The sequence below is a fragment of the Mytilus californianus genome, unplaced genomic scaffold, assembly GCF_021869535.1.
Source record: "Mytilus californianus isolate M0D057914Y unplaced genomic scaffold, xbMytCali1.0.p SCAF_2, whole genome shotgun sequence".
Taxonomy (NCBI): domain Eukaryota; kingdom Metazoa; phylum Mollusca; class Bivalvia; order Mytilida; family Mytilidae; genus Mytilus; species Mytilus californianus.
Genome location: NW_026262668.1, coordinates 128751219 through 128775092, shown reverse-complemented (window position 1 = coordinate 128775092; position 23874 = coordinate 128751219). Strand labels below are relative to the sequence as shown.

The 23874-nt window shown below is 30.9% G+C and overlaps 1 protein-coding gene across 2 annotated transcripts in view; it reads left to right on the top strand.

The window, feature by feature from the left end:
* The window catches only part of LOC127730993 (ankyrin and armadillo repeat-containing protein-like), a 38339-nt gene extending 17201 nt beyond the window's left edge, over window positions 1–21138 (top strand). For both annotated transcript variants that reach the window (XM_052239700.1, XM_052239698.1), the window contains 13 exons: window positions 2853–3054; window positions 5298–5506; window positions 5858–5959; window positions 9780–10196; window positions 10690–10783; window positions 11370–11520; window positions 13840–13993; window positions 14928–15089; window positions 15926–16164; window positions 17026–17184; window positions 17575–17999; window positions 18472–18521; window positions 19113–21138. In XM_052239700.1, the coding sequence (XP_052095660.1) occupies window positions 2853–3054; window positions 5298–5506; window positions 5858–5959; window positions 9780–10196; window positions 10690–10783; window positions 11370–11520; window positions 13840–13993; window positions 14928–15089; window positions 15926–16164; window positions 17026–17184; window positions 17575–17999; window positions 18472–18521; window positions 19113–19372 (2624 nt within the window). In that variant the 3' untranslated portion in view covers window positions 19373–21138. The remainder of the gene's footprint in view (window positions 1–2852; window positions 3055–5297; window positions 5507–5857; window positions 5960–9779; window positions 10197–10689; window positions 10784–11369; window positions 11521–13839; window positions 13994–14927; window positions 15090–15925; window positions 16165–17025; window positions 17185–17574; window positions 18000–18471; window positions 18522–19112) is intronic.
* Window positions 21139–23874: the final 2736 nt, after the last annotated feature.

The window sequence follows — 23874 nt, the reverse complement described above, 5'->3', positions numbered from 1 at the left end:
CTCACAAATATACTTACAAAATAGTCAATGCAATAAAAAAAAAAAGAGTTTAACTATAATCATTTGACAAAGTTAATAACGTGTACAGATGCTACTGTTCAAATTTTTATGCTTAGCCTTTTAGAATTTAAATTGCTCCAATTGAAACATAGTTTATATAATCTTTCTTTTCTTACTTTACTATAAATATAGTCATGCTTTCTATATTCTGATTTCTTCAAATGCCCAATGCCATCATCATTAATGTGCAGTTTCAATATCATTAAAGTTTTTTTTTAACAAGTATCACTTCTTAGATTTTTTTTAACAAACCCAGCAGTCCAGAGCTGTTTACTTCCATTATTAATTTCGATTAATTAAAAATCCCTCTGTTTAAAGTAAATGCCTAAATGGGTTAAGATTCAAAAATAAGTTCAATCAACACCCATTTTTATGGCATTATAAGAAAAGGAAAAATGGTCAATACTGAAAATGTAGTGGGGTCAGATGGGTACACAGGCACAGGAGACATAATAGGTTTTTGTCTGTGGATTGTTAATAGTGGAAAGGTTTTTTCACCAACTATAACCCTTCATTCATACATATATATATTTATGTAAACACTACTGATTCTCTTGTAGGAATGTTATTGTAGGTATGGTTCTATGTAGGGTTATCAATACAAAATACCCTACAACATATAAAAGTAGATTTATATGTACCCAGAACAGTAATTGTTTAAAGTTATCTCCAAGGTAATCAAATGAAACACATGAATTATATCCATATAGCTAACTTGAGATAAGAGCCAAATCAAACCAAAAGTTCAAAACTTTTGTTGACTCAATGTCAGAATGTGACATGTCTTCCTGCTGACTGTAGGCTAGCAAGTTAAAAATCCAGCTCAGGGTGTCAGTGTAGGTCAAAGAAGGGTTCATATTTACATCACATTTACATGTTCTCGTTCTGATAAGCATATAATATTTGCCGTTGGACCTTAAACACAAATTCATCATCAGCATTATTATCACTAAATTTACACCAAACATCATTAAAATGTGTCTTAAGTACAATGTACCAATATTGACTTCATAAATCTGTTTTTCCAGGACAGTACTTTTTGTTCTCTTTAAGATTATTCCATGAACTATTGACTATTTTATGCCCACTTTTCTGAAGAAAAAAAAGCTATACCACAGGGATTATTTAACCCCAACAAACAAAGTTTTTGTGAAAAAAAGAAAATAGCCTTTTTGCTGGTCTGTTCAGATCATATGCTTTATCAGTTTTTCTGTTTTCCTCATCAGACATTGTAGAATAAGGGATCATGGTTTTAAAAAAATAATTGTCTTCAGGATTAGAACAACATCTATCATACCATCTCAACTCATTGATAGTGATTGCTGGTTGTTCTCTTGAAATTTTATAGTTAAGTGCTGAGCCCTTGAACTTGAAATTTTTATTCTGTTAATTAAGAACCAATCTAATCATTGCAAATCACATGAGAAATTCTATCTACCTTTACATTGTTAGATCTTAAAATGAAGATGTCCATATTGATAGAAGGCTTCAGTATGTAGGTAGTTATAGATGCAAAGGAAATTTGATCTCGTTAAGCAGACAATTCTGGTACATGTATTGGAATAAATTCTGTATCATTATATAAGCTGGTACCAGCCACAAATTCTCTTTTGTAAAATAGAAACAAGGAAAACGATAGAACATTAAAAACACCATAGCATTGCACTTCAGTATGGTTATAAAATATAAATACAGGTTGTAATAATAATTCAAATTTGTCACAGGTGAAATGGAAGAGAAAGCTACAGGTATTAAGCAGCATGTAATATTGTCCGCATGATTGTCACATGTCTATCATGTGATCAAGTCTGAGCATGATGCACACAAATAATAGTGTTGCATGGTCAAGCATTTCATTTGTTGTCGTATTTAAACAATGAATATTTTTTTAATTGTAATTGAATATTTCAGCTCAACATTCAGCTAAGACAAATTTTCTTTCTTTTTAGAAAATTAATGAAAATAAACATCAAAATGCATAATAATATAAGATTTTTTTTATCAAGTAATTTTTTTTTGGTTTCAATCCCACATCTTTTATTCAAAAAGATCAAATGAATAACAAGTTCAGTATGTTTTCTATCTCTAGTCTAAATTATATTGAGCTATAAAAGGTGCCTTGACAGGTATTATTTTGTAAATCTTAGTGCCAAAGCACTAGCAGAGCAGTTAAGCATGATTTCTGAAAGACTTTATATATATGCATGACCACTGAATAAGTCATTTCATCTACTTATTATTTTATTATGCATTGATTTAAACAATCTAACATTTAAATGTGATACATATTGTAAATTTGGAGAAAAAAGTCTGAGAAAAGGGAAAAATCATGAGAGAATGAACTCAGAATGAATACTGTTTTGATTTTGTGTAACAATCTTTGAGATAATGTAGAAAAGATTTAAAAAATCGATAGTTGTAGCAGTGTACAGAAAATATACTAATATTTTTATCTTAGAATCATATATTAACCATGTATCTATTTGTATTATTTACATTCAGAATGTTTTCTCACGTGATATTAATTTTCACTGCACTGATTTTGTAGACATATTCAATAAGAGATCAATTAATTTTTATTTAACTGATTATTCATTAACTTTCTATCTACACCATAATATTTACACAACACAAAAATGCAATTAACTAAATCAATTTTGACAAAAACATCACTTGTAACGTCATAGATATTCATATAATATAAAATAACATTTCATGAATTTATTTCTTCTAAAAGACATTTTTCATTGTTAGTAAATTTGATGAGTAAATTTGATTTTCATATATTACAGGGCCAACAGCTTTACATTTTGCTTCACGATGTGGGTCCTTGGATTCTGCTACCTGTTTAGTGGGGATATATGCAGGGACTACTGTATATGATCAAGATGGCTGGGCTCCTGTCCACTATTCCGCTTTCTTTGACCATAAACCAATCATAAAAATGTTCCATAGACATAGTGCAGAACAGATAGACATGCATACTAAAAACAAGTAAGTCACACTATGGATGAAGAAGGAAATAATGGAACACTCATTTTATGACATTAAAATAACTGACTGATGATGGGAAATATTCAATAAGAAATTCAGTCATCCCTCACACAAACAATGTACTGAATGCACAATGCAAAAATAATGAGAAAATTGTATAAGAAGATAATAAACTACAGGTGAATATCTTATAGGATAACACTGTACTTTTAACTATGTCCGGTTAATTATTTATGTGTCAAACTTTCAGTACTGCTGTATCCACTTGAAAATCTTGTTGTTGAAATGACTCTTCTGTCATTTAAAAGGTGAACAACCTATTGGTCAATATTAAGCTTTAGATTTTACAGTAAGTGTGAGAAGCAATACCTGTGTTTGATGTGTCATATATGTTGCTGGTCTTATGTGAATAAAAAGAGATGTTGGCTATTGTTGGGTAATTATAAATGAAACAGCAATCCAACAACACAAAACAAATAAGACATCTAGAGATCAACAATCTTCTGAAGTATGTCAAGCCCAAATTGATGATTCAGGAAAATTGTGAAAGGATTTATAAGAGACTATTATAGATCTATCATTACCCTTAATTCCATTACAGACAAAAACATATAACTAAAGACAACTCCTGACAATGTAATTCCATTACAGACAAAAACATATAACTAAAGACAACTACTGACAAATGTAATTCCCTTACAGACAAAAACATATAACTAAAGACAACTACTGACAATGTAATTCCCTTACAGACAAAAACATAAAGACAACTACTGACAATGTAATTCCCTTACAGACAAAAACATATAACTAAAGACAACTACTGACAATGTAATTCCCTTACAGACAAAAACATATAACTAAAGACAACTACTGACAATGTAATTCCCTTACAGACAAAAACATATAACTAAAGACAACTACTGACACTGTAATTCCCTTACAGACAAAAACATATAACTAAAGACAACTACTGACAATGTAATTCCCTTACAGACAAAAACATATAACTAAAGACAACTACTGACAATGTAATTCCCTTACAGACAAAAACATATAGCTAAAGACAACTACTGACAATGTTATTCCCTTACAGACAAAAACATATAACTAAAGACAACTACTGACAATGTAATTCCCTTACAGACAAAAACATAAAGACAACTACTGACAATGTAATTCCCTTACAGACAAAAACATATAACTAAAGACAACTACTGACAATGTAATTCCCTTACAGACAAAAACATAAAGACAACTACTGACAATGTAATTCCCTTACAGACAAAAACATATAACTAAAGACAACTACTGACAATGTAATTCCCTTACAGACAAAAAGATATAACTAAAGACAACTACTGACAATGTAATTCCCTTACAGATAAAAACATATAACTAAAGACATCTACTGACAATGTAATTCCCTTACAGACAAAAATATATAGCTAAAGACAACTCCTGACAATGTAATTCCCTTATAGACAAAAACATATAACTAAAGACAACTACTGACAATGTAATTCCCTTAGAGACAAAAACATATAACTAAAAACAACTCCTGACAATGTAATTCCATTACAGATAAAAACATATAACTAAAGACAACTCCTGACAACTCCTGACAATGTAATTCCCTTACAGACAAAATCATATAACTAAAGACAACTACTGACGATGTAATTCCCTTACAGACAAAAACATATAACTAAAGACAACTACTGACAATGTTATTCCCTTACAGACAAAAACATATAACTAAAGACAACTACTGACAATGTAATTCCCTTACAGATAAAAACATATAACTAAAGACAACTACTGACAATGTAACAAGCACATCTAGGTTTTTTTCAGAGAAAAAGTAAGAAGATTCCACATGGTGCTAGTTCTGCTTCAATGTTCAGGAAGAAACATTTTATTATGTTTTCAGATTTAGCTCTACATCTCTGTTACTGGCTGTCAATCATGAAGAACATTTTGTTATGTTTACAGATTTAGGTCTACACCTCTGTTACTGGCTGTCAATCATTAAGAACATTTTGTTATGTTTTCAGATTTAGGTCTACACCTCTGTTACTGGCTGTCAATCATTAAGAACATTTTGTTATGTTTTCAGATTTAGGTCTACACCTCTGTTACTGGCTGTCAATCATTAAGAACATTTTGTTATGTTTTCAGATTTAGGTCTACACCTCTGTTACTGGCTGTCAATCATTAAGAACATTTTGTTATGTTTTCAGATTTAGGTCTACACCTCTGTTACTGGCTGCTAGTTCAGGTGCCCTGTCAGCTGTCAAATGTTTGATCAAACTAGGAGCAGAAATTTCTAGGAAAGATTCTGAAGATAATGGTATTGTACATCTTGCAGCCTTGAGATTGCACACTAATGTCCTGGAATATCTTATAGAATCTAATTATGACAATGCACCTGTCTGGAAGATTCTAGTCAGTAAGTAATCATTGTTCTTTGTTGTAGCCATTCATATAGGAAATGTATTAAAGGGAGTCAATACAGGTTTAGTATTGTTTTGTTATTTTGAGATTGTTACATTTAATTTTGTATAGCATGCCGATATATGTTAAATTTCCTGACCTTTATAGAGCAGATTTAAAATGGTTCTTGTACTGTCATATTAAAAAAAAAATAATGATAACCAATGGAAAATATAGCTTTCTAATGTTTTGAAAAGTTTATGGACATCTGACAAATACTCAGTGAAGTATGCACTTTGTGCAATGACAGTGTTCTCAGCTTTGTATCATATATCACATTTGATATATTAGTATGCTATATTTAAAGGTATGTTGAAAGAAACAGAACAGAAAAAAGACAGTGCTGTGAAATGTCTAGATGTTTTATCTACATCTAAACCTGACCATTGGAAGGCTATTCTAGAAGCAGGTAGGTCACATGGGAGTATTAAGGGACTGCTTTATATATAGTTTTATTGCATAAAAGCCATTAATACTTAAAATACAACAAATTAAGTATTTATAATTTACAACTGCAGGTTTATTTCTTGAGCAATAAGTATCTATCATCTTTTAACTATTTATTTGGTATTGTTTGAATTTCTTAGATCAATGGCTTTCTAAATGACTTACAAATTTTATTGTAAATTTTATGGTTGTGATTATAGATTGTTGATACAATGTATGAAGATGCCTCTGGATCCTGATAGCTTACAATAACCAAAATTCAATTTAAAAAAAAACAAAACAAAAATTTTGTCCACACACAATATTTTTTTCAATATAGGATGGCTTTCAGTCGTGTGACTTGGTACTGACAATTCACATACAGCATATAAAGCAGATTTCATTTATTTTGACATTGAAGTTTTGAAGTTCCATATATAAGTTATCTTATAAAAAAAATCAAGGAACTGACATAAACCAGCATTTCCATTTTCTTTACCGCAATACATACATTGATTGTTTTAGTTTCATTCAGTGTTAAAGTTTATTTTCAGTTTACAATAGCAAGGTGAGGTACATGATTTTAACAAATGTTTACAAAATTGTGAATGAATTGATATTAAATCTTGTATGGTTACTTAACTTTAATGTTTGCTTAGTTAATATTAGTTATTGTTACATGAAGTGCATGTAAAGCTGATAGTTATTGTTGACTTGATGTTCTAATTAACTGAACAACAGATTTTTATTTCTGTCTGATATTGATGATGATGGGATACTTAGTTTTATTTGTTGTGCTGTTGATCAACTAATTTAGTGAAAACTCATAATAGAGATACATACATTAGATAAAATGGAATTAATTTGTGAGTTTGTTGGAATGAGAAGATTGGACATGCATTATTTTCCATTGATTCCCCAACCTCTTCTCCTTTTTGTTACAACGAATTTAGGGAAGAATTTTGTAGTCCTTGCCAGGGGTGATAAAACTGATTAGGAATTTTATTTGTAGTCTTTATATAGGATTCAATGTAAATATACTGATCTAGTTGTGGAGGTGGTATTATAGTCTAATTGACTTTTACACAAATGTTTTGATGTGGGGAAATATAATTTTTAGTATACCTTACTTGTCTGTTGATTAATGCCATTAGATCATTTCAAATAATATTTTTGGGGAAAAAAACTATCAGAACATATTGGATTACATCAAAGTGCCACTTAAGGTGGTACCTAACACTTCAGGGAGATAACTCTGTAAAAATCAGCTAAACGTTTTAATCATGTTGTATTGTTAAGGAAATATTAAGCTTCTCAATGATCAAAATTAGTGTTTGTCAAACTGCTATATAACCAATAAAGTTTTTCTGATACAGTGGTTGGTTCAAATTTTTTGAGATTTTTATATTTTTGACAAAGGGTCAATATAAACATTTTGTCAAAATTTTATGAAAATTAAACAAGCCAAATTAATATTAGACAAGGTGTTGGGTACCACCTTAATGTGGAAAATAACAACAAAACCTTCTACTGATATGATACTTTAAAGAGAATATTACTATTTTTGGGAAATAGAAATTCTGTATGGTAAGTTTCTGATTGCTTCAGATTGTTCTGATTGGCTAGCAATTGCAATAAATAGTTTTATTTTCAAAATATTGTTATCATGTTAGATCAGAAAAGACATTTTTTAAAACTCAAATATAAAAAACAATGTACACATACACTCTTCACTTGACCAAAATTTATTTTGTTGGTAATAGAATTTGTTATAGAAAATTATATATAAATATAGATGACTGTCGTCATTTGTGTTTTTTTTCTCGAAATTAGTATTTGAATATAGAAATAGATAAATATAGACCAGATTAATAACGCTTTTTAAACATGGCTATAAAACTAACTGACCAATATAAAAATGTATGTAGTAGTATGTTAAAAAAAATTAAAAAACTAAGTGTAGTACTAATTGCATAACTTGATGATTTAGTGAGTTGTATGCAATTGATCATGAAACGAAAGTGTTTTTAAATCTGATAATCTTTAAAGCTGTCCTGAACTTGAGCCAGTTTAAAGCATATTGTAAAGGAACCTAACTAATCATCAAAACAAATGTAACAAAAAATCCAAAATAAATTGTAAAAATAAATAATAGGCTGCTCTATTAAAACATACATGATACCAAGGAAAGCACTTTGAAAATGGGGTTACCACCTATAGAGGCAATTGTAAATTTACACCTTCATTTTTACTGTACAAACAAATTTGAATCTCACCCATAGTTGAAATTTAAAAGTGAATTTCCTTGAATCCATGTATGTGTAATGAAACAGCCCTAAATGAAAAAATGTATGGATGGCTTATAAATCCTGAAATTGATGTAATTTGTATATTGTAAATAAGCTACGTTTTATCAGTGTGTAATAACATATTAAATATTTTATGGAAGGTTTATTTAAAGGTAAGTGATGAAGTGTGATATAGTCAGAAGGTTGACACCTAGACCCGTGCAAAACACATTTGTGTGCTTAAAACAAATTGTGTGATGTTTTAGGAAAATGGACCTTGTGTGATTTTCATTTGTTGAATTTTTTTGGCGCTTTATTTTATTTTAATTCAATAGACACTATTTAGACAATACAATACGGTTTTGTAGCAGTACAAAGTAGAAAAATAGAAAAGTAGATGAACAATTACAAAGATTAACTTGTAAACATAAGTTATAATCAGTGTACAAGGCTTTGCAGTATGGATCATTTTACTCCAGAATATGTGTAAAGGTTTTTATACTTTTTCAATGTCCTTACTGCATAATTAACCATGACAGTATATTTGCATACTTATATAGCCAGTGACATTTGTGAAAGTCAATTAATAAATCAAATTAAACTTCTGTGGATTCATTATTTTTTGTGGGATACCACAAATTTAAATGTTCAACACATTTTCTACAGGCTTGTATGCAGTCTTTTGCAAACCGCAAAATCAAATATTCACGAAAATATAAGTTTTCCTCAATTCAGGAAAATTGGTACCCACAAAAATAAAAGAATTCAGAGTTTTTTATCATGAAGATTCCGGAATATTTGTATTGCCAAATTTTCTGAGCTCTTTCGAAAAGAAGGCATATAAAGTGTAGTTTTCTAGGTATGATGTCCTATTTGTGAATTGTAAGAGGCACATCATGCAAAGGAAATTCCTTTCAATGTGATTCTGTTTGACACAAAGTGGAACAACCAGTACATTTATAATGAGAATAAGTACCATGTTGACATAAGAAAATCATTGGAATGAATCCCTTTACATGTACTGTAAATTCAGAAATTATTGCGTGCATTTATTATTGCCATTTTTGAAGAATGGAAAACAATGTGAGATTATTGCGATTTCAGGAAAATCTGCATTAAATTATATGTATCAGATATCAGAATGCAAGTTCTTATCGTTGCGATAGTCACCAAGTCGCATTATTTGCATTAATAAAAAACTCACAATAATTTCTAAATTTACAGTACTCAAGTAGTTACAGAGTAAGTGTATAAACTATTCAATGTTCTTGTGATAGGTTTCTCAACAATCCACGACAGATCCTTCCATCACAATTAAAGTTGTGTTGAACACGTAGACATTACTATTAAACAAATGGAACAAGAAAATACATCCAAATATAGGCTGTTTTAGAGAATAAAATTCCGGTCAAATATTGTTTTTTTTTTTGGTCAATAGTGAAATAAAGATTGGATAATGATAGTACGAATTAAATAAAATTGTATACATTGTAAAGTTGAAATTTCTATTTTTAGATGCTGTGCCTGCACTGGTACAATTGATGTATTCAGACAATGAAGAATTACAGGCTGTGGCAGCATCTGTTCTCTGTAATATCTCACAGGAAGATGATGTAAGAGTGGCACTGACTGAATCCAATGCTGCTGAAATACTCATTAAACGTTTGATGTCTCCTAACGAAGACATACAGTCTCGGTCTGCCATTATTCTGTCAGATATAGCCTATGTAGATGGAAATCAGTCCATCATATCAGATAAGGGAGGAATTGAGCCGCTGGTTGAGTTGATGGACTCTGAGGGTCATGATGTGTTAGTGAATGCAGTAAATGCTGTACGAGTATTGTGTGATGGGAACGAGATTAACCAAAATGCTATAGCTGAATGTGGTGGCATTCCTCCATTAGTAGAATTTCTCACTTTGGTCAATTTTGGTAGGTTATTTGTCTCGATCAAAATGAAATTTGACACTTGTATGTTTGAATATTATATTTTTACATATATAAGTTACAGATATGATGGCAAGCATAAGGAAGTCCACTAAATTTCAGTTTTTTTAATCCTATTTAATGCTTACAAAAGTTGAGACAGTTAATAAGAAATGAATGAATTTAGTTGCAGAAAATCATCATTGTAACACAAATCTGTAATCAAATGATAACAAAATGGATAAAAGTTTTTTTAAGACATCAATTAAGTAGTCAAATCTTCTTGGAATACTTTTCAAACTTGAACAGATGTTTCCTCATGACCAATAAATAACATCTGAAGAAACGTTTCAATTTTTTTCCTTTCATTTTACTGATAAATGGACTTGTTTTTTTTTTTGCAGTGAACATTACACTTTTACCCTGATAGCAGCAATTGCAGGCTTCAACATGAGTTCAATTTTTAGTTAAAATTTGTGTACATTTATTTTATAAACAGAGATGCTTCAGGCTGTTGCAGCCTCTGCTGTGGCTTCTGTTGCTGCTGGAAATCCAAAGAACCAGGAGGATGTTATTAAGGAGGGTGCAGCTAAGTATGTTTTATTCAAATATTCGTTTATTTCTACTGTTCAAATAGCATTTTCAGTCAACGATCAACCTCAGTGAACCCAATGTTTCCCCTTTTATAATTGATAAAAATGTAAATGAATATAATATTTCCCCTTTTCTGCAATGTATATAATAACCTGATTGAAGCTTTCCCTCATCTCTTTATTGACATACAAGGCTTATTTTTTAGAACTGAACATTTGTCTTCTATTTATTGATGTTTCAAGCTACTCCGATGACTCCAGTGTTTCCTCCTTACATTGATAATTTTCCTGCCAAATCTCAATGTAGTGCCCATAGTTTACTAGGTTAATTCTATTCAGTAAATAAATCTGTAAATGGGTATAAACATTTAGAAATGATTACTGCATGAGTCATTGGTAGCCAAAAGGTTTTCATTTGACTACCATTGAGAATGATATAATACTATATTGTATCTATATACTGTGTCTATTGTCTTTTCTTGAAAGAAGTTAATTGGAAAATTAATTTAGTAACACCAAGATACTTTGATAAGAAAAAAAAATTTCTAAATTATTTTTATAATGTATACTTATTGTTTTATTTTAGGCCTTTGGTAGACATTGTAAATAGCCTAAAGAAAGAAGATGTAAAATTGAAGGCAGCTAAAGCCATAGAAGCTCTCTCTGATCACAATCCAAAGAGTCAACAAGCATTTATTGATCTAGGTGCTCAAAAAGCTTTACTTAAAATCTTAAAGGTAAATTTTGTCAGTTAAATACAATGATATGTATAATTTCTATAATACGCTATCATTTATGTGCATCAAAACAAGGAATTAGAAATACACATTCTGAACATATGTTGACAGATTGATGTCTTTTTGCAGGGTTTATTTTGTTGTAAGGTTGCTATGTCAGTGACCCTACATCTTTTAGTCATTGATTTATTATATTAAGAAACAAGGATGGTCATCAACAGAGGAGACACAATACTGTGGCAGTCAGCTTGACTGAATATTTATCTGACATCAATTGTATAGACATGCCTCCACACTTTGATTTGAACTAATAAAATAAATTAGTCAAGATAAGTTGAATCCCCAAGTCAACTGGAAACTGCAAACAAACAAAAAAAATTGAGTCAAGATAAGTTGAATCACCAAGTCAGCTGGAAACTGCAAACAAACAAAAATCAAAGCCGTAAAGGCTGTAAAAGCAATTGCTGCCATGTTAATGTTTTGGGGACTTTTATTTTTCATCCACATAATATATATAAGAATTAAACCTGACAGGAGTGTTGTCTAGTGAGAAGTAAGAAGGTTTTAGCTTTATATCAATAAAAGACTTTAGCAGAAAGTCATTTTTAATATGTTTTATATTTCACTAGGAGACAACACGTTTACCAGGCTAAAGTTGGGGTCAAATTTACATGTGCTGAAATTAACATATAACTCAAAAAGAAATTATCCCCTGGTAGTGTTTGTAACTGGGCAATAATTTCCTTTATTGATTTAATTTTAACAATTATCATAATTAATTCAAATTTAACCATTCAATTAAAACATTTCAACTTTCCAGACGCAAATGTTGAAAAACGGGAAAGAAATAAAATATCTTACAAGACATAAACATGTAAAACATAAATAGATATTTCAGCTTACTAAAAATATTTTCATGTTACTTTGTCTTCATTTCTTAAAACTAAGTCCCAAACATTATTGCTCAGTTGATATGTGTCATCCTCATGCGGTACGAGATAACTATAATTCTAATGCAATCCCGAAAAGGGTGGTCATCACAGCCAAACATGACATTAAATCGTCATTATACGAACAAGAACAAACAGCTCTTCATTGCTTTGATATTTTTCAATTTTCAGGAAACATTGCGAAAAATGATCTTCAATGTTTCAAAAACATGTGAGATAAAATTGCAAACACGGTGGACCGTCGAGTGTCAACACACGTAGTAGACTCGTCCACTGGAAAGACGAGGATAATGGTTTCATCATTTGTCATGCATACCCAGTTTTGATTATAATATCCGAAAGGACGTACTTTTTTTCAATCTATGAAACTAGAAAATTCCAAATTGTAAATATCTCTTCATCTGGACTTGGCATCTATCACGTTTTGACGGGTCCATTTCATTAGTGAGGTGATCGATAAATCTTACGGAGTTATGACAAAAAAGGAAAACGAACTTATTGTTATGTGTTTGTAACAAGGGTTTCGTTCCGCTAAATTATTTGCGCAAACAAATCATCAAAATAGGTCAGTTAAGTTTGTCTATTTTTAGATTACAGGTAATCATTTGACACTACGTATAACCTGTGTAGTGATTTTGATTTTACGATAAATTTATGAATGAACAAGAGCACCTGGCCTCTTTCTTAGAGAAACACCAATTAAACATATAAAACCGCATTTGATAAGAGATAATTCAGTAAAATTTTCAATACTAAATCAACAACTGAAATGATTCCATTTTTGTTGCAACATCGTACGAAAGGAGATCGGAATAAAAATGCACTTTTTTTCACTCAGACTTTTATGTTTTTTGATAGTCAAACGGTTGTCCCCCTAAATACAAAAATACATCTACAAGAACATATGCTGAAACCTCTTAAATCCACTAACGTTTTTCAAAAGTTTCAAGCTATGTATTGCACTAGAAAACATACATAGGTGTTTAAGAATGACAGACCAGGAGCCTTTTTAACAAAATACTATGGCTTGATCTGGGCGGATTCTCTGATTTGCGTCACAAAGATGGCCATACGCGATGGCATAAAAGCAATTGCTTTAAAAATTGAGTCAAGATAAGTTGAATCCGCAAGTCAGCTGGAAACTGCAAACAAACGAAAATAAATTGAGTCAAGATAAGTTGAATCCCCAAGTCAGCTGGAAAACTGCAAACAAACAAAAACAAATTGAGTCAAGATAAGTTAAATCACCAAGTCAGCTGAAAACTGCAAACAAAAAACCATACAGTTTGTCCTTCATTTCAAATAAAAAAAAAATCTGTTATTTCCATACCTGCTTTGTATTTGATATTTGTCAATGCATTGTATTTAGAATCAGAGTGTAGAAGTGAAAGAACAAGCAGCTTGTGCATTATGGGCCTTGGCTGGTCAGACTAAAACACAACAGAAGAAAATAGCTAAAGATACTGGTATAACTAATATCTGTGGAATGTTGTTAGATACTACAGAGAGTATCGTACAAGTTGGTAAGTACTTAGTAGTGTACAAGTTGGTAAGTGTTGAGTACTGTACAAGTTGGTAAGTACTTAGTAGTGTACAAGTTTCCTAAGTACTTAGCAATGTACAAGTTGGTAAGTGTGTAGTATTGTACAAGTTGGTAGGGTAGGTGTTTCTCAGTTTTCTATGTGTTTTGTGAGCTTTTGTCAAAGGAAGGTCAATTTTGAGTTATTGAAGTCTACTTACAATGTTAAATTACTGATGGGATTTGTTCAGTTCAAGTTTTCCAGTGATCACTGCTTGAGCAACCAGATATTTTTGTATTAAATCTATTGGGGAAAAAGTCTGTACTTTCATATCAGTTACAAAAATCTATGATGTAAGAGCAACCTTTGTTCAAGCTACTGAAGTTCGACTGTATAGAAAACTACAAATCTTAAACCTGGAACTAAGATTTTTTTTAAAGTTTTATAAATGATCATTTTAAAATTATATGTAGTTATGTGCTCATTTTGTTAAGCGCCTGACACGGGAAAATAAGGTAGACGGAAACTAGTAAAGACATAATTCTGTTATTTTATGTTATAATATATAACTAGGTTGTCTAATAGCAATATCTTTTCGAAGAGAGGACATCGATTACCAATCAAGGCAGTATTGTATTATTTTATATGTTTACTATATAACTAGGTTGTCTAATAGCAATATCTTTTGGGAGAGAGGACATCGATTACCAATCAAGGCAGTATTGTATTATTTTATATGTTTACTATATTACTAGGTTGTCGTATGGCAATATCTTTTGGGAGAGAGGACATCGATTACCAATCAAGGCAGTATTGTATTATTTTATATGTTTACTATATAACTAGGTTGTCTAATAGCAATATCTTTTGGGAGAGAGGACATCGATTACCAATCAAGGCAGTATTGTATTATTTTATATGTTTACTATATTACTAGGTTGCCGTATGGCAATATCTCTTGGGAGAGAGGACATCGATTACCAGAATCAGTTGGCAAACACCAATGCATTTGAACAGTTAAACAGACTTTTACAACCTCAGAAATACACCAAAAATGTTATATTGATGGCTATCAAAGTACTGGGAATACTGTGTGTAGGTAAGGTCATTTATGGTATTATTTGCATCAAATGTCCCAGTTGGCAAGATGGTACTTCTTTTACACAGTCACTTAAACAGTTCGAAAATAACTCAATATCTTATTCCGATTTCACTGAGGAAAAATTTTTGTAATGAGGTTGTTCTTGATTATCCCTTGTTAGCCAGCTATTGTCACATGACTTGACTTTATTGGTCAAGTTTGTTTTCAAGATAAGGTCTTTCCTTCAGAAACTATATATTATATATAATAATTTTAGGTATGTGAATTGGTTGTAAGGAGTAGAGTAGTATGTCTGTCTGACATATGACATATGTGGTATGGCCATACTTACACTGAACAATACTAGGAATACACTCTTTTCTATTTTTACTTATAGATTAACAAAAAAGTAATAAAATATCTAATAGGAACAGATAAGAATCCCATACTGTAAATTTAGAAATTATTGCGTGTATTTATTATTGCGATTTTGCCATTTTAGAATTAAATGCGATTTTAATTTTGTGATATTGAGAACAATCCTGTTTAATTCAAATAAAAAATTTCAAAATGCGAGTTTAAATTATTGCGATTATAACACTGTCGCATTTTTCGCAATAATAAAAACATCGCAATAATTTCTGAATTTACAGTATTAGAAACAGATAAGAATTAGATCTCTTGTATGGAAATAAAATTTAGGACAGCTGATTGTCTGTTATTTTTTTTAAAGTTTTTATTTTTCATTAAAAGAATATTTTTATGTTTTTATCAATTATTTTCAGTTGGAATTTTAAACTGTAAGAGTTTATTAGAGAATTGATTTTTCATGCATTGCTTTATCAATATTACAGGAGTTGCTACAACTAATAATAAAGTTACACAAAAACGGATTGCTGAGGAGAGAACAATACCTACCTTGGTAAATCTGTTAAATGACCCACTTAATGACCCCACAGGAGAGGTACAAGTGGAGGTGGCTATGTCATTAGGATGTATAGTTCTTAGTAATCCACACAACCACGAGTTACTCAGAGATATCAAAGACTTTAGTTTTGATGTGTTACTAGATCTTCTGAAGTACCAGGATGAGGTATATAATCCATATGATAATACAAATTACTGGGAGAATTCAGTCTTTATGTTTTACTAGAATTGTCCAACATCAGGTATATAATCTATACAATTGTAAATTACTGAAATGTATAAAGTTTGATGCTTTACTAGAACTGTCTAACATCAGACATATGATCGACGCAACCATGAGTAACTTTGAGAAATCCAATAGTTTTACTAGATCTCATATCTGTTACTGAAGTAAGGCATGTTATCAACACAACTGATTTATTTAAAGATATCAGATTGTTTTTCTAGATCTGACCAATATAAAAAAAAGATGTGGTATGATTGCCAATGAGACAACTTTACACCAGAGACCAAATGATGTAGATGTAAGCAACTATAGGTCACCGTACAGCCTTCAACAATGAGCAAAACCCATACCGCATTGCAAGCTATAAAAGGCCCAGACATAATAAAATGTCACAATTCAAACAAGGAAACAAACAGTCTGAGTTATGTAATTAACAACAAACAGAAAACATGTATGATATACAGAAACAAATGACAACCACTGAATTACAGGCTCCTGACTTGGGACAGGCACATACAGAATGTTGCAGGGTTAAACAGGTTTGTGGGCACCCAACCTCCCCTAACCTGGGACAGTGGTGTAATTGCCAAATTTATGCTACAATTTTTTTCAAACTAAGGGGAGTAAAAGTCATTTCATGATAAAAACAGTAAATTTATATTCTATTGGACAAATAGGGACAGGAAAAATTACACTATTGAAAAAAAATAGTGTTTCACCTTTCTAAGCGTCTGTTAATTTGATTTAATTGATTATGGGTAATATATATGTTTTTTTAAATGTGTGTATTTCTTTTGTCAGGAAATCCGATTGAGAGCTGGTATGGCTTTAGCCATTTTTGCATTCAACAATACACAACAACAGTTTGCAATCAGAGAGGCTGGTGGTATCAGTTATTCAGTTTTCCAAGATTTCCTGGAGTCAGAAAATGAAAATTATGTATGTGAGGCTGCATTTCAGGTAAGTGACATTATCAATTACTCAGTAATCGTAAACTTCATTGTACATGAGCCTGTTTTTTCAGATCATCTACAATCCAATTTCAGTTTTTTCCAACACCCTAAATTATATCTTGCCATGTAGCAGAGCATGGTAACACTGTAAAATAAAATTAATTTCTATATTCATGTTTGATTATATATGGAATTTATGAATATATTGCTGATTTAATCATGTCAAGTAAAGAATGCACAGTCTAACTAGATGAATGTATGTTAACAAGTTTCTTCTCCATGAAGTTATTAACCAGTTATTTACAAACTATTTTTGCTTTGCCATGCCATTGACTGTAATTTAGAAATATATTCGTCTATAGTATTACCATCAATATATTTTTTCCCTGTTTTACAGATTGTAGTGTTAGCCAGAGTTATTGTAGATGATGATCAAGTTACATTAACAGCAAGGGGAGTAACTATACTTGTTAACAAAGTTAAATCACATGATGATAATGTTGTGGTCAGAGCTTCTAGTTTACTGGCAAGTTTGGCACACACCAGGGCAGGTATACCTGATGCCATGGTAACAGTGGGTGCCATTGATATTCTTGTTGACCGATTGTCTTCTGCCAATGATCAGGTCCGCAGTTCTACAGCAATAGCTTTAGGTTACTTGACATTCAATAAAACAGCTGCTAGGATTCTGCTGAGTGCTTGCAGAAATACTCCTGGTTTATATAAAAAGATGATGGAAAATATCGGGAAAACTCCTAAAATCAGTGAAGATTTCTTACAGGATTTTAAGAGAGCAAAGATTGTTGGATTGCCTTCACAATGGTAAATTTTCATTGTGTCTTGAACTAAATGTGACGATACTCGTCTCTTGAAATCTTAAAGGAAAACTGATGCACCAGTAAAGTGTATAAATAAATACTTTATTTGGAATTTCATATTCAATAAGCTTTGTATCTTTTGTTTAACAGAGTGAGGGAATAATAATTTGTTTTATATGCAAACATGTGTGATGTCTGGTTAATATATATGTAGATCTTTGTACAAGTCAAAGAAGAATGAGAATGTTTCTGTGTATACTTGAGAATCTTTCAAAGCATGCAAAAATGAATCACTTCAATTAATCTACTCTTTTTTTTTTTTTTTTACTAAAAGTCACCTCCATCTAATTTTATATTAAAGGTCTCATCAAAAATCCATGCAGATTTTATTTATGACATCTACAGATTAATTATTAGCAATATAGATTTTTAATGAAAATGTTAAATATTCTTTAGAAATTGTATGTTTTTTTCAGCCTGGAAATCAATGGAGGACCGCCTGTCAAGCCACCAAGTAGGAGAGATGGTAAGTCAGTGAATGTATAGATTAGATATTTGGTTAGTCTAGTCATGGCCTTTGTGACAGCATGAAATATAAGTCATTATGGCTGGTACTTGAATATGAAATCGATGATTATTTTATAAAAAAGTATAAAGATTGTCTGACAAAGATACCAGTAAGTAGTAAACCTTAAACAAATTGTAATATTAAGTACAGCAATAGGAACACAGCTTTTTATACATGATTATTTTCCATTTTTGCATAAGGTTTATGTTTCATGAACATCCAACCAATATCCATATTTTCTAAATTGAGATTGTAAATTAGGTAATTTAGTTTTGATATTACACAAGATCATGTTGGTGCTGTATAAAATCTAAGAAGTCTGATCCTTGTTAGGGAATTGTGGACACAGAGCAAAGAGTTAATTGATTTATATATCTACAATACAAATGTTCCATGTTGACAATTTTTCTTTTATTCTATGTTAAGAGTGCTTTGATCTCCAACTCATTTATTTATGTTTGAAATGATTTGTTTTCAAACTTATACATTTATTTATGTGTAGTATGATTTGTTCTCAAACTTATGCATTTATTTATGTTTTTTTAACAGTTCGTCCAACCACAGCTCACTCAATCAGAACTACATCAAGTCGTGCTCAGTCTGGTCGTAAAAAATCTCCTGTTCCAAGTGTGATTATAAGTAAATCAACAGAAACAAGTAGACCCTCTACAGGTGTCAGAACAAATTCCAGGGCAACTAACTCTCGTGCAAGACCTTTGTCAGCCTCATCGACAAAAACACGTAAAACTAGCCCTTCTCCAGAGACAAGTTTTAAGACACGCTTATCTGCATGGAAAAATGAGAAATAGAAACTAATGTAGTTTAATGAGTTGTAATTCTATATAGTTATACTTTATTGTTCTGTGAGAAATTTTATTTTCAATCTTTTGTTAGCTTGAACAATCATTGAGATTAGTACATCTTTATGAATGTATTTTTTTGTGATATATGCAGTTATTATTTTAGATGAACTTGAAGCTGCAGAAGTTGATACAAAATGTTACCCATTACAAATTAGAAATACCTGAGAATAAAAAGTGGATTTTACAGGTGTACCAGGGTATTCAGTGTCATATGCAATGATTTCTTCAGACATGCATAGCTAAATATTTATTTTGCTAGTTTAAAAGCAACTCCATGCAAAAAGAAAACAAGGGGCACATTTCCCATTTATCTGTTCACCTATTCTTGTATGTAAGGTGATCTATTATTTCTACAATGAAATAGACACAAATTATATGGGCAAAAGTTTGAACAAAAGAAACCGCAGTTGACACTGATTGATATATTATATTTGAAATACATTTTTCTTTTATAATTTCCCAAACATTTTTTTGGGATTAAGTATGATATCATGAGAACCCTATTTTGGTAATACAACTAACATTTAGCTACTAGAGAAATGTGCAGTTCATAATACTAAGGGACTAGGAAGTTTTATTTGTTGAAACAAAGTACATTCAGAAAAACCAAGGTATATATGTCCAAAGACTTAAGAAAGTACCTTTATTGTAATGTTAAGTGATAAGTTCTACCTTTCTACACTTTTTCTTCTTAGATTAAAAAGCTTATTGTGTATTTTGTTGACAACTTTTGCCTTTTGTTATTTCTATACAGTAATAACTTTTCATGAAGAAAATTTGAATATACTTTTCATCAATAACAGCTTTTTATGATATGATCAAGTCTGTGATTATTTTCCCTGTGATCTGATTTATAGGTTTTTTATTTGTACTTTTTTATTCATTTGAATATTGTTTATGTTTATTTTTCTAATCATATTTGCATAAAAATTTATTTTATTTTTATGATGTTAGAATTTAAAATGCTATAGATAATGTTAGTTTTGCTGTTAAATATAATAGCTAAAGTGGTGGTATTTGCAAGATCTGAAGTCAAAATTTTGTACAAAAACCATATATATATATTTGGGATCAGTAGTAATAGATCTTTTATATTTCAAAGATACAAATTTTAATTGGAATATTTCGACACATATGGATAAGTATATTTTGTTAATTGTGAACAGTGGAGATATCTGAAAACTGAATGTTTTTATGCTCACATTTAAAAAATTTCAGTTTTTTCATGAAGCAGGAATTTAATGTAAAACTTTTCACACTTTTTTGTAATGTTTCAAACAAATAAGGAGGCCAAAATAAATTTACATGGTCAAAATTCAATCCGTCAAAATGTAACTTATTAGTATTTCAAGGAGAAAACAAATATTTTTAATAGTTTATTTGTATTGACATTAAAACATTTATCAGGTTTTTTTCCAGTAGAAAATTGCATCATTCACAATAAGAAAACAATACAAAAAAAAAATGTATTTGGATATTTTTTGATCAATACAGTTATATAACATCATTGTATGTAGTCAAAACTTTATAAGGAGTTTAAGCTATCATTTAAAGGAAGAAAATCAGAGAACTTAAAAGAAACTATATATTTATCTATTTGTTTGTTTGTTTTCTTTATTGCATTTACCATCTGTGATACACGCTTGTTTTACGTACTACACTTAGTTATGATGTAATTTGTTACTTTTTAAATAAATATTTTGAATAGTTAAGATACTGTTGGCTCAAGTTGATTTTTTGTCTCGTCGCAGAATGCAAGTCATAGGGATTATAATCTGGCGGTGGTGAAGATGGCATAAACAATTTGTTTAAGCTTTATATTTCAGAAGGTAGAAGACCTGGATGCTTCATACCTTGTATACAGTTGCCTTATGTTACGAAGTTTCCATTTGTTATATGTCCATTGTCCTTGACCTCATTTTAATGTTTAAGCGACTGCTTGAAAAGAAATTGTTTTTTTTTTTGTCATGTTAATTTCATACTTATTATGAGTAATATGACAACTATATTTGGTAAATCGGTCCCTTGCAAGGTCTACATGTTGGTCATACAGGATTCACCTGACCTCGACCTCATTTCATGGATCTGTAATCAAGGTTAAATTTACGTGGTCAAGTCTGTATCTCAGATACTATAAGCAATAGGTCAACTATATTTGGTGTATGGTATGATTGTAACATCTACATATCTGACTGACAGTTTTCATCTGACTGTGACCTGATTTTCATGGTTCATTGGTCAATGTAAATTTTTTTCTGATTTGGTCTATTTGTCAGATATTACAAGCAGAAGGTCAACTATATTTGTCAGTTAGAATGATGTATTTGTCTGTCGGGCAGGATTCATCTGACCGTAACCTCATTTTCATGGTTCATTGGTCAATGTTAGTTTACATGGTTTTGTCTGTTTACCAAATACTGTAAGCAATAGGTCAACTATATTGGTTGTATGGAATGATTGTAAGGTGTACATGTCTGTCTGGCAGGGCTCATTTGACCTTGACCTCATTTTCATGGTTTATTGGTCAGTGTTCAATTTTCATAATTAGGTCTGTTTCTTGGATACCATAAGCAATATGGTTACTATATTTGGTGTATGGTATGATTGTAAGGTGTACACGTCTGTCTTGGTGTTTCTGAACTTGACTTCATTTACAACGATCATTGATAATGTTAATTTTAGTTTGAAACTCATAGTAAAAGCTTCATATTACACACTTTCAACAAAAATTCAATCATAAATAAAGCAGGCGAGACATTTCAGAGTGTGCACTCTTGTTTAACTTAGTTCTACAAGTTTTTCTTTCTGATTCCATAACAACATATGTATGTTGTACTGTGCATATCATAGGATATATCTAACTTAAGGTTTATTTGGTTCCAGTTTACCTTTTTTCAACCAAATTAGTATTTTGTCAATGACAATAGTTTAGAAAAAATAACAATTTTTGCCTCTCATCAACCCTTCTTGTAGATATTTAGATTTATAGTTGTTTGCATAACACCCAATAGCAAATATTTCATGCATTTAAAAGACCAAAACAAATTAACAACAACAAAAAATAGTTAATTCAAAGAGGGTTAACCAGTAGGAATTATTAGAATTGTGACTGCCACTTCAAATTGAGGGTATGTAGGATAAGGGCTGAAATTTTGCCTGTAAAAAAGAAAGGGTATTGCAGTGTTGCACTAGGCATGATATTTATTGCTCCCTTTCAGACTGGACCTGATGCTTAATTATTTGACCCACACAGCCAAACTGACACCACTCTAGCATTGGTTTTCCTGATGGATGGGTAAAATACTGGGATGAACATATTTCTTTTCCCTGTCAACCCTTGGGGTATGAAAATAAGCATATATATTTGATATTTAATGGTATAAATAAATCCTCATTTTAGGATTGGCAGCTTAATTGCAATCACATTGCCTTCCTTTTGTCCAACAAATATTTGTGTCACTCTTTCTCAGGAACTGTTTGATAGAATTACGACATATTTGGTCAGCAGCTTGAGAGTGATGAGTTACAATGTGTGAGCACTTTTTTTTCATACAAATACTTTCTGTTGGCCAATACGTTCAATTATTTTCATTGCACTTTTCTCAGTAAGTAACGAAAAGAATGATTTCATATTTGGTCAAGCTTGAAAGTGATGTATTGAAATGGACGAGGGCTTTTCAAATCTGTCAGACACCTAATTCCTGTTTCCTGATACTTTGAATTATGAGTGGGGGTATGCTTAGAACGCCAACACTTGCAACAACTTGTTAGTAGTCAGTGACATATTAGTTGGTTATTTTTCCTTGCATTCTGCAACTTTAGATAGCGATTATAATCTTGCGGCAGTGGTGTAGACTGTTTGTATAAAGCTTTCTATTTCATAAGGTAGAAGACATGGATGCTTCATAATTTGTATACAGATGCCTTATGTTATTAAGCTTCCATATGACATATGTCCATTGTCATTGACTGGATTTTCATGGTTCAGTGACTGCTTAAAAAAATGATTTTTTTTGTCATGTGAATTTATTACTAACCTCAACCTCACTTCTACTCACCAGGTATATACTATAATTTGCTAATTTATTGCTTATACTTAAGATTTCCTTCCCCTTTTCAATTCATAATATTGTGGCCATATTTTTCAAAGTGGGATAATAAGATATCATTGGATCTTTGGCCCTATGCTTTGACAGGATACTAAAGGATAATAAGATATCACTGGATCTTTGGCCCTATGCTTTGACAGGATACTAAAGGATAATAAGATATCATTGGATCTTTGGCCCTATGCTTTGACAGGATACTAAAGGATAATAAGATATCATTGGATCTTTGGCCCTATGCTTTGACAGGATACTAAAGGATAATAAGATATCATTGGATCTTTGGCCCTTTGCTTTGAGAGGATACTAAAGGAAAATAAGATATCATTGGATCTTTGGCCC